The sequence below is a fragment of the Montipora foliosa genome, chromosome 5, assembly GCF_036669935.1.
Source record: "Montipora foliosa isolate CH-2021 chromosome 5, ASM3666993v2, whole genome shotgun sequence".
In the NCBI taxonomy this organism is placed as follows: domain Eukaryota; kingdom Metazoa; phylum Cnidaria; class Anthozoa; order Scleractinia; family Acroporidae; genus Montipora; species Montipora foliosa.
In genome coordinates this window covers 1,109,763-1,122,262 of record NC_090873.1, presented here as the reverse complement: position 1 = coordinate 1,122,262, position 12,500 = coordinate 1,109,763, and the positions used below count along the sequence as shown (strand labels likewise).

At 37.5% G+C, this 12,500-nt stretch overlaps 2 protein-coding genes across 8 annotated transcripts in view; one reads left to right on the top strand and one right to left on the bottom strand.

Moving 5' to 3' along the window:
* LOC138003308 (Golgi-specific brefeldin A-resistance guanine nucleotide exchange factor 1-like) overlaps window positions 1-5,032 on the bottom strand; it is a 59,276-nt gene extending 54,244 nt beyond the window's left edge. For 6 of the 7 annotated variants that reach the window (XR_011123484.1, XR_011123483.1, XR_011123482.1 and 3 more), the window contains exons 1-2: window positions 4,725-5,032; window positions 2,726-2,792 (exon numbers count right to left, since the gene is read on the bottom strand). Coding sequence is in view for 2 of the 7 variants with exons in the window: in XM_068849309.1 (XP_068705410.1) it covers window positions 2,726-2,792; window positions 4,725-4,850 (193 nt within the window). In the remaining 5 variants the exon portion in view is untranslated. The remainder of the gene's footprint in view (window positions 1-2,725; window positions 2,793-4,724) is intronic. The other variant, XM_068849310.1, reaches the window with a different exon arrangement.
* Window positions 5,033-5,094: 62 nt separating this feature from the next.
* LOC138003306 (inositol polyphosphate multikinase-like) overlaps window positions 5,095-12,500 on the top strand; it is an 8,690-nt gene continuing 1,284 nt past the window's right edge. The window contains exons 1-5 of the mRNA XM_068849306.1: window positions 5,095-5,272; window positions 6,488-6,664; window positions 7,656-7,831; window positions 10,580-10,664; window positions 11,778-12,500. The exon at window positions 11,778-12,500 is cut by the window's right edge and continues 1,284 nt beyond it. Of these exons, the coding sequence (XP_068705407.1) occupies window positions 5,200-5,272; window positions 6,488-6,664; window positions 7,656-7,831; window positions 10,580-10,664; window positions 11,778-12,172 (906 nt within the window). The 5' untranslated portion in view covers window positions 5,095-5,199 and the 3' untranslated portion in view covers window positions 12,173-12,500. The remainder of the gene's footprint in view (window positions 5,273-6,487; window positions 6,665-7,655; window positions 7,832-10,579; window positions 10,665-11,777) is intronic.

The window sequence follows — 12,500 nt, the reverse complement described above, 5'->3', positions numbered from 1 at the left end:
GAATAATATTATTTGAAAACAAACCAGTGCCTGAGATGGCACAGCACATTATCAATTAAGAAACTTAAGGATGTTTCTACCCTCACTTTTCATACAGTGTATGAATTGATGTTAAGTTCTGTAAGGATGTCAATCATAATTTCAGTGTGCATCCATGCTTTGTTAATTGTTACTGTAATAGTGGGCTTTCCAAAACAAGCCAGTTTCATCCTGGTTCCACGTCTTCTGGTATATTGGTGGTCGAGAGAAAGTTGTCTCATCATCACACCATTCCTACATGTATACCAAGCCTACCCTATGCTGCAAGCCCTCATGAACACCAGGTATTCACCAACCAAGGTATCGACCTTGCCTAACTGGACTTTACTTTGGTGAATGAACTGGAAATATGTTTCATGTTGGGAAAGCTGCTTGTATATAATGTATAATGTATAATTTATGTTGTGGTTCAACCAGTTTTGAACCAGTACAAAACGTTTTTAACCACTTTGAAAATTTCAAAATGGTTTATTTTTATCAACTGTCTAAAAAAGAGATTTTTTTTTTTGAGGGGGGGGGGGATGTAGTTAAAAAAGAGGGGATAGGTTTTTTGGGGGATCTGAGAAAGAACGAGTCATTCACTTCCTCCGTTCTATTTCTCCTACCCCTCCCTGATCTTTCCCATTGCCACTATCCTACCCTATCCTTCTTTCACACATCTATCCTCCCCTTACCTTCCAGGTAGCCCCCTCCTTGAATACCCGTTATATCCACTTCCTCTACAACACTTCTCACAGACTTTTCACACTTCTCAAGACCTTTCTTTTCACTCACCCGAACTTGAATTTGAACTCCTTATTTCTGGATCTGCTGCCCACTCTCTTATCCACCTGACCACACAAGCAACTCATGCAAATTCTCCATAATAATTTATCATTAAATATTCCATTATTCATCCCAGGCCACTCTCGGTCCAAACTTTAATTTATTCACATTTGGACACCAGAGCCTCATGTGATAAATTTAGCAGTGATAAAATGGCAGAATAGAGTAAATGAAATAGGTTTCTGTAGAGAAATACATGTAGAGGAATTGAAAAGGCTCACAAATAAATTCAAATATGTTATTGAGAAGATGATTTTTACCACAAGGCCACACATTTCTTGAAAGAGAACACAGAGAAGCAACTGGACCTTTCATCCTTTTATCAAATGATAACTCAAAAGAAATGGACCGTTTACAACAACGGCAAACTCTTCACAGGAAACAACAAGAAAGTAGTTTCAAAACAAGCACTGTTTCAAATCTTGTCTCAAGTACACAGTCGAATTTCTCACAGAGGATACAAGTATGAAAAAGTGGTTTCAAGAAATTATGCAGAAATCAGCCAGAAAGTGGTTAACACACTTGACAATAGCCATGCCTAGAAAATGCCCACCAATCAATGGCAGCTCCAACATTCCTCTCTTTGATAGAGATCGACTGAATGGTGACAAAGTTTGGAATAATCCAATCACGTATTTCTCTTACAAGATTAGAACTGTGCAGCCAGTGCTACTAATGTTACTTTCAATTATTCCAAAGATATTTCCTTTACATCAGCTTGTAAACAGCCCATTTTGCAAAATGAGTACTTTCCTTTCAAGATAAATTAAAGTTTACTTATAATTTATCATAACAGTACAAAATAAATAAATGTGGCTAAATGTAATTTAGGCAAAGTTAAATTGCAAGCCAATGCAGTCAGTGGTATCCTCCTCAAGCGTATGTGATCTGTGGGGTGACCGCAGGGGCCTTTACTTGTCTTGTGACTTAAGTGGCATCTCGTGCTGGCATTTTCGAGCTGATCTTTGTAGATATGTTGCTTAAGCGAATCTTTGCGGATTCTGGTTCCCAGCCTGTCCTCCCCTTCTGGGCATTGGTAAGTATGGGGTCAGGTGAGTATTTTCCACTGAATTCTTTCAGTGTGACAGTGCCAGTTGGCGGCTGTATGAATGAAAGCTAACCATTCGAAATAAGTGCTTAACCCACACCATTAAGCTGAGCATTTGACCCTTATTACTAAAATTTGTTGCTCTTTGATAGCAGCAGAGACAACAAACCACCATAATAATCTTACAATGATTTCTCTAGTTTATTTTATACAAACTCCATATACAAAAATTAATAGTTCTACTTAATTACAGAAGGATGTCCAAATAATATTGACATGGGTGGTGTAATAAAAAAAATTAAAACACAAGACAATTGCACAAATTCTTCAAACTAACAAGAAGTCAGTCACATCACCTTATTTTGCTTACTAAACAGTATAATAATATATAATTGATCTGATGGCATTTCATTCACCCAATACGTTTATCTCAAGAATCAAACATTTCAAAAAAACGACACAAGTTTTAAATTTACAAGACACGTTTCGGATACTTAGTATCCATACTGAGTATCCGAAACATGTCTTGTAAATTTAAAAGTTGTGTCATTTTCTTTAAATCTTTGATTTCAATCTTACTGCTACGAAAATTTGGTAATCTCAAGAATATAAACAGTATTCTGAGAGTTTCACACCTCCTTTAGGGTTTGCTCCCATGGCACTTGCAATCTATGTTATAACATACATGTAAAATAACCATGACCAGTAGTTTCATTAACCAATCCGGTACTTTCACATACTATCTAAAACCACACTAAAATTTTTGGAAGGAAGTACCAACTTATAGCAGTCTCTGGGTAGAGCTATACTCACCAGAAACAGCAACAAGATGGTCTTTAAGTTGTGCAAACCCATGCAGTAAGGGATCTTGTTCTTCATCCTAAAAGTCAATGTAAAACATACTTCTTGATTTAAAACTTTTCAAACCTGAAAAAAGGACCCGATCAAGTACCAAGGGTTGTTATGCAGGGTTCCAATATTTAAAGTTAGCCGCTGGTTTGAGTAGAGTAGTTGACCCTATAACAACAAGGGCACCTACAGTCCCTCTCTTTAGGGGTGTCTGGGGGCATGCGATTTTAATAGGACAGTGCCAAATGTCACAAAAGCAAAATTGATGACCACATTTAGACCACTTCATTATGTCATTGCCAAAATGTAGCTGACTCCTCTGAGAGAAGAAGGCAACGCTTTTTGTCAGCTGTTGGTACTTATTGAAACCACTGGTTATATAACTTGAAAAGTAACAGGAAAGCCTAAAAATAAGACAGTCATGCAATTTGAAGCAGAGAAACTGAAGAAACTTTGATGGATTTTGACTGTCTGAGTTGAGTGTAACTCTGAAATGGGTTAATCAACTGGGCTGATATGGTAAACTAAAAGTGACCACTGTAAAGAAACTGGAAAGCTGAATTTTCAGGCATTGGCCCTACGAAGTGCTCTGACAAAAAGCAGGGTTCTCAATACAATTTTGAACAGCCATTGCTATGCTAAGTGTTCAGCCATAACATTGCAATTCAATTAAGAACCCTGAAGGGCTAACAATTGAAAGATCAGCATTCAACTTTCTTTATGACCATAATCAACCAAACTGATAAACCCATTGCCCACGAGGGTTTAGGGGGTGCACAATCCCTCCCTCCCAAGATGACCTGTGGCTTTCTAATACAACTGGTATTCTGGAAGGCAAAAAAAAAAAAACGGCACCAGCCAGCTACCCCATTCCTTATTGGTGCACCCCCTCCTAAGAAAAATCCTGGATCCGCTCCTGTTCCATGTTTCACTTCCATTTTGAGTTACAGTAAGTGTAGTTTTTGTGACTGAAGTTTTGACAACCTGAGTAAACTCATTTCAACACCTTTTCACTTGATTCTGATGAAAACTTTGCACTGGACTCTTTCAGTTGAACATGACGATGACAGGACTACACTCACCCCGGAAATCAAATTCCACGTAAGGTAGACAGGTGCGTCATTTGTGAGTTCCAATCACTTTAAAATCACTGCAAAGTTTCAGGGTTTAAACAGGTAGCTTACAGGTTTTGAGGAAATCATTTTGGCACTAAACATAACAATGTGAAATGCTCAAATTTCTTTGTATTTCCCAAAGTAGTTACTTGGCTAGAGCCAATAATAGTATTAAATGATGTGCTTATAATTAATTTTACAAAACTTTCAATTTTTTCCCGATTCAAACTTTTACAATTTTGATTCTAAAGGCAAAAAAAAATTAAATAAAATAAACTGATTGAAAACTTTTAACTTGAGGAAAAAAAACCCAACTAACTAAGCAAATAACAGTAAATTGATTTTGTGATCATTATTTGCAAAGTGACCCTGTTTCCAGAGAAAAAAATTGAAACCTAAAACGCTTAACATTTATAGGTTATGAGTAAATGAGTTTAACTTCGCCAAATAATTAAAATAATTCCCCAAATAATTAACCCTCCAAGTCTTGATCGCCCTTACATGACTATATTACGGCTTTTAATATTTACATATATAAACTACAGAAAACGTTCATGCATAAGGAGTCACAGATCAATGATTCACGGCAGAGCTCCGAAACCGGATTCAAGTGATTGGATCAAGTATTGCCTCACTGTCCATTGATTTTTTCCTACCGCAAAAATAAATTCATTTAGGGAAATAAATGCTTAAACCTGGAACGCCGGTAACACTGTTAGATTGCCACTCAAAAAAAAAATAAGAAGAACGGCTGTTTCAGATTTAAGTACTAATCTTATTTATACGTAGTTGTTCCTTAGTTGTTCAATCGACTTCAGAATATTCCCTCTACAAGAAAACTACCCTACCTGATGGCTATGAGATCCGCCCCGAGAAGTCCGCCGTAAAGCAGCAACAACAAGAGACATTTCCCCTTGTAAGATGTAGACACCATTACGAGGGACGATTGCCCCATGTTCTTCTGTTTTAAACATGAAGGATACTGGCTTGATGTTGAAACACTTGTGCTCTGCAAGTTCTCTAGAGCCTATGATTTAACTCTGGACTTAGAAGCCATAGTTATTCGCGGAACAAGCGACAAATCTCTCGAAAAATAAATATCCGGTCACCTCTAACTAAATTCGGAGGACATTTTGGATGTGGATCCGCTGACGTCACGGGGTTACACGCAGGCGCGAAGGAGAGAAGCCTGGGGAAAGTCATTTCCAGGCGTCGGAAGATTGAGACGCCTGGGGATATCATGTCGTTCGAAATATTTGTTTCGCTTCGGTTGTCAGCTGGTGCTGTTTAGCTTATGCTGTGTTTGTGAGGTCGTTCGATGTCATGAACGTAACAAATGCTGAGTCTTCGGATGTTTTAGATGACTATCCTTATCAAGTTGCCGGGCATGCTAATGGTACGTTTAAATCAGCTCAGCCTTTGGCCCGATTTTCACGAAAACTTACTTAGATGGTTAAATCCAACAACCTGATTATTCGTAAATGGATTTGTACTTATTTCATTTTGAAACTAATTGAGTCCACGGTCAAAATTTGTACTGTGCACAAACAATGATCGATATTATTTACTTTGTGTGAATCAGCGTGTAGCTAGCCAATGATTTACATCCGCAATCGACGCAACGGAAGTATTTCCTTTGTTTGAGTCAGGAGGCACGCTTTGAAAGTCAAATCTTTTCCTTTCTGCGATTGTGGAGCAGAAATAAATAAATAAATAATTTTTTTTTTTCAAAGTAATGCTAATTTCAGTTTCCTGTAATAGACTAGTAAACTTTCTTTATCTAGTGCCCTCGAAGGTTTTTCCTGTTGAAAGTACCGAAAAAGAAACAATTCCTCCGAATGACTAGGCCTAAAACAAAAGGGCCATTGTTTCTGTTATTTGTTCTTTTGTTAAACCTCAAGGGTGGTCTCCAATCAGGTGAGACCTTGTAGGAGCTGCGAGGCTACCGAGGAATTTGGCATCTGGTACAAAAAGTCATTTGCTTGCTTACATACTACTCCAATTGTTTATGTTTACTTCTGAAGTAAGGTAGGTTTAATTTAGTGAATGACAATGAAGCCAAATAAAAAATTAGGGTTGTAAGCTTTGCTCTCTTCTCACAAATAAAAGATCGAATACATGTAAATATTTGTTGGAACAGATGGTTGATAGGTAAGGGGTTGCCAAAATCTGTTAAGTTTATTGCTATGGGCTTCAATCACACAGTGGCCATGTTGAGTCCTGAGGGATTGAAAACTTTTGTTTTGCCCCACTGAAACTCATTCCTAAACATTTCATCTGAAGGCTCAGGGTATGAAATCTATTGTCTATGGCCGCAGCGCGAATAAGGCCCATTGACCACTGCATCATTCCTGTTCCAGTTTCTTAAATATTGGATTGTTTGAGCTCAAGGCACCATTCGTCTTGCCACCAAGACGTCTCACCACCAAGTATATTATTCTTCATTCCAAGGGCATACCAATCTTCCTGGTTGGGACATGACAGTAAAACACCAGTTCACTGACATTAAATAACACTTTTTTCCCGAAAATCACAGTTCCTTGGAAATTTATTCATAAACAATCTGCCTGGCATTAAATATCATCTTCACATTTTTTCTTTTTTGTTTTAGATGGTCCCTTAAGGCTCACAGATGATGGAAGTTGTGTGTTAAAACCAGTACAGAAACCTCCCAAGGGGGAGAGGGAGGTTGTATTTTATGAAACCATATTTAGCAATGATGAACAAAGAGAAGAGGTCATGGAGCTGAGACGATTTTTACCACATTACTATGGAGTCATAGAATTGGGTATCCTGATGTAGCTGATCGAAGCTGTTGATGTCTCCCCACTCCCTTGTCTTTTTTAAGATGCAATCCTCACCCCAGTCCACCATGCTTCCTTAACATAACGAAGGAAAGTTAGGCAGTCAGACACTCCAACCCTCTCAGTTTCATAGGGAGTCTCCTGATTGGATGTGTTACCTCCCACTCTCCCGATTTTTATCAGATTCTCCCAATTTATCATGAAATTTTGAAAACAAGGAAACAAATTGCATAGTATATTTTTTGCGATCTGAATATATATAATGTCTTGCCCAGTCTCCCCATTGAACACCCTGTGTTGTGCAGACTCATAAAGCCAGTTGTATTACTCCATTTAGCAAAGTAAGTACTTTACATATTCCTTATTAAGTGAAGCTATGGTCTTCACAGTTATGATTTCATATCCGCAGTTTGTATATGATCCATTTCATATATATCATTTCATCGTTTATATCTCTTATTCTTAACAGCTCCAAAAATGGTGGGCAAGCATTGGTAAGAATATGTAGACCTTACAGAATACCACAAAAGTGATGTCAAAATGCAGGAAATGCCACTTGAGAGAAACTGAATTTGCAAAATTACCTGAGGGGGATACCCCCAGAACCCCCTGCAGGCTCGCATCTTACTCCCTATTTTCCTTCAAAAGGGTTGGAATGTCTGTGCACAAGGAAACTCTTGCACATATTGTTTTTTGTGAAGTTTTACGTTAGGTCTCATAAATAATATTATTTCATTGACCAGTTAACGTTTATCAACCTTTAGTGGTTAATAAACAACAGGAAATCTATTTCTTGAAGTGATTAAGTCATTTTTCTTTGCATAACTTGTCAAATGACTGTCCTATCTATGCATTTATCATATTTAATTGTTTCCCATGTTATAAGTGATAAGCTGTTGAAGCTTTCTGCTTTCCTTTCTCCTTTCAGTTACAAGTGAAATGAAAATGAAATTTATCCTTAACATTCAAAACTAGATTCATCAAAATATTTAAAATTAGAGAATGTTACAAGCAAGTTTGTTCATCCCTGTGTGATGGACATTAAAATTGGCAGAATTACTTGGGAAGATGATGTTGATGAGTGGGTTATAAAGAAAAAAGATAAGTGGCCACTTAGAAAGCTTGCTGGATTTAGCATTCTTGGATACATGGTAGGTAATATGAATGTTTCTTCTTTCATACAGTCAAAGGTAGTTTTGTCATGACGTTTGGGTCATTCTCATTTCATTACTTGATCATAAAAATTATCCCAGGAAAACACAAATGCCCCACAATTAAGGACATAACGTAAAACCTTTCCCTGAGTTAAGATTATTGTTCTTTAGCTTGAAAGTACATGTAGTTCTCGGTATTTGTTAAAATCTGCTATTTTTTTTGACCTAATGAAAATGGGAAAATGCAGCAAAAAATTGGTTCAAGTTAAAGCTCTCACCGACTTATTAATACACCCAGGTTTTGCTATAAAGAGTTTTTGCCTCTTAAATAGAAGGCCACAGACAATCAAACATTTCACCAAATATTAATATAAAAACTTTTGTGCTTCCCAGACATCAGGAAGATAATAATAAATATATTATTATTTTAAAGGAAAAAATAAAAAGAACTTTCTGGCTTATCATTAGGTACATAAACCAAGTTGCAATTACATGTAGGTGTTCACTGACCAAACGTGAGACAAGACACTCGTCTCTAGAGACTAGACTCTCGTCTCGCGAGAGGGTGGTAACTTACTTTTGAGTGCTACTGTATAGTGAATACATGTAGTTATACGAAAAGCATTTTTCCCTTCAGTGTCAGTCTAAAGTTCTCGTTAGTTTCCATGTCTGTTGCATTTAAGGAGGCTCGAAAGGGTTTTCAGCTGAGTGGCCACGCATAAGCCACACATGCAATTCTAAAAACTGCTCTCATCAGCCGATGATTCAAACTGGATCACCAGAAATAAACAAATTCGGCTAATTTCACTCACCTTTCTTCTAATTCCTATATATATGGAATGTAAACAGACATCTCCTATTTATGACAACTACGAAAATTGTACACAAACGGTTTGATGGTCACTTAAATCCATTTGTACTGGCTTATAGCTCCACTCGCGCGTGCATGTGAATGAGTGGGTAATGCATGCGTAATGCACTTGTCATCGGCTTCCCCGAGGGGGGGTGGGGCCCGGGCTGATGTGGGGACTTTGCTAATTGTGCATTTCAAAGTTCTTTTATTTCCCCACCCATGGGGGATTTTTTTCTTGCAAAGTCCCCAGTATTTGGCAAAGCCAAGCACCCAACAGTCAAACTCTATATCACAGAACAACAACATACACCTTAACACAACTCAAAGGGACTATTGATAAATAGATACAGCTCTAAAACTGTTGTCCTTTAAAAACAGAACAATTGAGAAAGATGATCCAAGTTGATTAAAGCGGTATTAAACAACATCGTCGCTCTTTGGAGGTTGGGTGCCCAAAACATCCTGGAGCTTCCACTATTGGCAGCCTGCTCCAAGATGGAGACTGCACCGATGGCTGGCAAAACCTGACAACCCAGCCATGAGCCCCCACGCCCCCGAGAAAAACAGGCACTCGTCACACTGATACACAGTGGAAAGCAGAGGGTGGGGAGAGAGGGAACAAAAACCGCTAAACGGTCCACGCTCAATGCTCCTACTTCCCACCACACTGATAAATAAGCCCTACAGCCCAAAGCACGAGGAATTCCATGCTTGTGCAAGTATACTAAAACCACTGACCAATTGGCTGCAGTCGCTCCTAGTTGTTTACTTGGTTAAACGAAGTTTAACCTCATTAAAGCGATACAGCTTCTATTGTATCATTAACAAAAGACGACCTGTTGACCTTTAACAGTGACCTCTATAAACAATGATATATACACAATTTTTGACGGATGGTCTTTTGTTTGATAAACAAAAAACAATGGATTTTAAAACATACTTTCTTCTTCTCCTGCGCCATCTTGTCATCGATCGAGCGAACAATCGATCGTTCCCAATCTTCTCTCAGTTGAACAGAAGTGAAGTCCCCACATTCTCCCCGAGAGTGGGCATTCAAAAATCTAAGTCCCCACATTTCCTCCACCACAAGGGCAGAAATTTGTTGCAAAGTCCCCATGAAGTCCCGGTATTCCCCCACATCAGCCTGGGGTCCCCCCCTCGGGAAGCCGATGACAAGTGCATAAGTGCTGATCTTGTAACCCCCTCATTTTTGCTGATTTCACAACCTTACTCATTTTTATCTCTGCTTCCGGACGGTGAATTTTTTCATTTGAAGCGTTTGTCTTTCAAATTTAAAAAATTCTGTAGGTTAAAAAAAAAAATTTGGAGACACATTTCAAAAAAACTGATTTGTCTGAAAAACTTACCTGCAGATTTTGTTGAATTTTATATATTTTAGAGATTATTTCCAACATTATCTGGTAATGCTGAATGGGAAGATTTCATCGTCCCATTTTTACAAAAGACAATATATCTTGATTTTAAGGCTCAAAGAAATGCCCTATATCGTTGCCATGGTAACGTTATTTTGGAGGAAAATGTGATGTGAGAAATCTATGATGGGTACTTAATAACCTGGCCAAATTTCGTCTTGAATACATGATTACCCTAACTGTATCTAAGGACAGAATATGTTTGTTTGAAAACAAGAGAAACTACATGTTGTATTTTGAGCCTCCTTAACTTTGATACTTCCGTTGAAATCTTCTTACTCATTCTGCAGCAACATTCATGACAGAAAAAAATTGGTAAAAGTTATGTACATGTAGTAACATATTTTCAAAATATGTTAATTTGTGCTTTCAAACTTATAATTGAAAAAAAAAATTGGAAGTCTTTTTTTTGTTTTTGACCTAGATCATTAACTTTTGTAAACTTACTGGTTCTTTTAGGTATTTAACCCCAAAACATGCAGTAACGAACGCTTTAGCCGAGAATGGTGTAGAAAAATGACGTCAGTGGAGGATGCTGAAAAAAGTGAGTTACTGTATAACAACAATAATGCAGTCATCGTCGGAAGAAGACCAGGAGTAAATGGTCAAAACGTCATGGTCCACAACCCAAGTGACTACATCATGAGACAAACAATACAATACCCTTTAATTTTTTATTAACAATGTACCACCACAATGACTAATAGCCACCTTTTTCACACTATTAACAATAATGTGTGTACACAATAACAGACACTAGCTTTTTACCAAAAACAAGTACAACACAATTTTAACTTAAGATAACATTCATGAAATTTATCAGTCAACTTCTCTTCGAGGAAAGAACTCAAGAGAGTACAATAATTTTTCCACAATGCAAAGGGATACGGTTATCTATGCAAGGGGGCCAGATGTTGGTAACAAAAAGCAGGTTTGTCATTAAATGATAGATTTTGCAGTACCCTTGGGACAGATGTGAAAAAGGTTTAAGCTGATGGAAAATGTTGACAAAGACCAGGCCAATCTCATCTTGGAGCTCAAATGTTTGGGGTCTGAATGGAAGTTAAAGGTGGTTCTTGTGGTAAAGTGAAACAATCCTTATCATTGGCTTGTGGTCTGGAGATAACACTTGAACTTTGTACAACAGAGGTTAAAATTCTTGGAACATTTCACACCATGCAGATCATTCTATGTCACTGCCCCTCTCCTCCACCCCCAAAACAATGTTGAATTTTGTGCCCTGTAAACCCCAAACTGTGCGTTAAGCCTTTAACTCCCAATAGTGCCACTTATAGATTTTACTCTATCTAACGCCAGATGATTTTACTCGTCAATAGGGGAGCCCTCGGCAGTGAAAGGGTTAAACAATGTTGTCAGAGGGAGAAGAGGGACAGTGAACACGCCCCAGTTATTGCATATCAGGTTCTTCTCATTTCTATTGAAATAAGATGTTATTTTTTTCTGCAATGTCTTTGTTTACTGTCCCATTATAGTTTGCTGAAAAGGTGCATTTATTGGGACAGGAAGCACCCATTACACTGCTGGGTGCAGTTTGAGCATCAAAAGGTCAAAAATAATGATACTAAACAACCACAACAGTACACTGACAGAAATGTTGCCTCAATAAAGCTACTTGTATTTCTTTCTTTGTTTTCAGGTTTTAAGCATTTCTTAGATTGTGTGAAAAAAGAATTGAAACACAGGGTAGTGGAAGAGCTGATTACAAAACTAAGGGAAATACAACGATGGTTCAAATCCCAGAGAATGTTTAAGTTTATTGCAAGCTCTATTCTTATAGCATATGAAGGAAAAGACAGCACAATTCCTCATGCTTCCCTTAAGGACCAAGAATTAAATAACGAAATGCCAGATTTAAATAATATGGAGCTTTTACAAGTGAAGAATTGCCAGCCAGAAAAAGCTTTGGTGGAAGTCCGCATGATTGATGCTGCACATGTATTTTCCTCTTCAGTTGTTGACAGCAATTATTTATCTGGCTTAGAAAATGTTGTTGCAAGTTTTGAACACATTAGGGCAAATTTAGGCAAATAAGGAACACAAAATTAATGCAAAATGCAAAAATTATGGGAGTGGGGAGTTACTTCTTTATTAACTGATAACTTTATTTAAAAATATTGATAGCCGGTTATGTAATGTGCTATCAATATTGTAGCTCTGTCAGGTGTTTTTTTTTATGAATGGAGTAAAGTTTTAACACTGTAATTATTGTGCTTTATCACTGGGTGAATATTAGCATCAATTTGTCTAGTATTTTTATAGTATTGTAGTGTTTCGTTTTCCCAAATTACACAGGTGAATTCTATACACAATGTTTTGTAAACATGCAAGTACCGCACTACAATATTAAGAAATTTGTTTC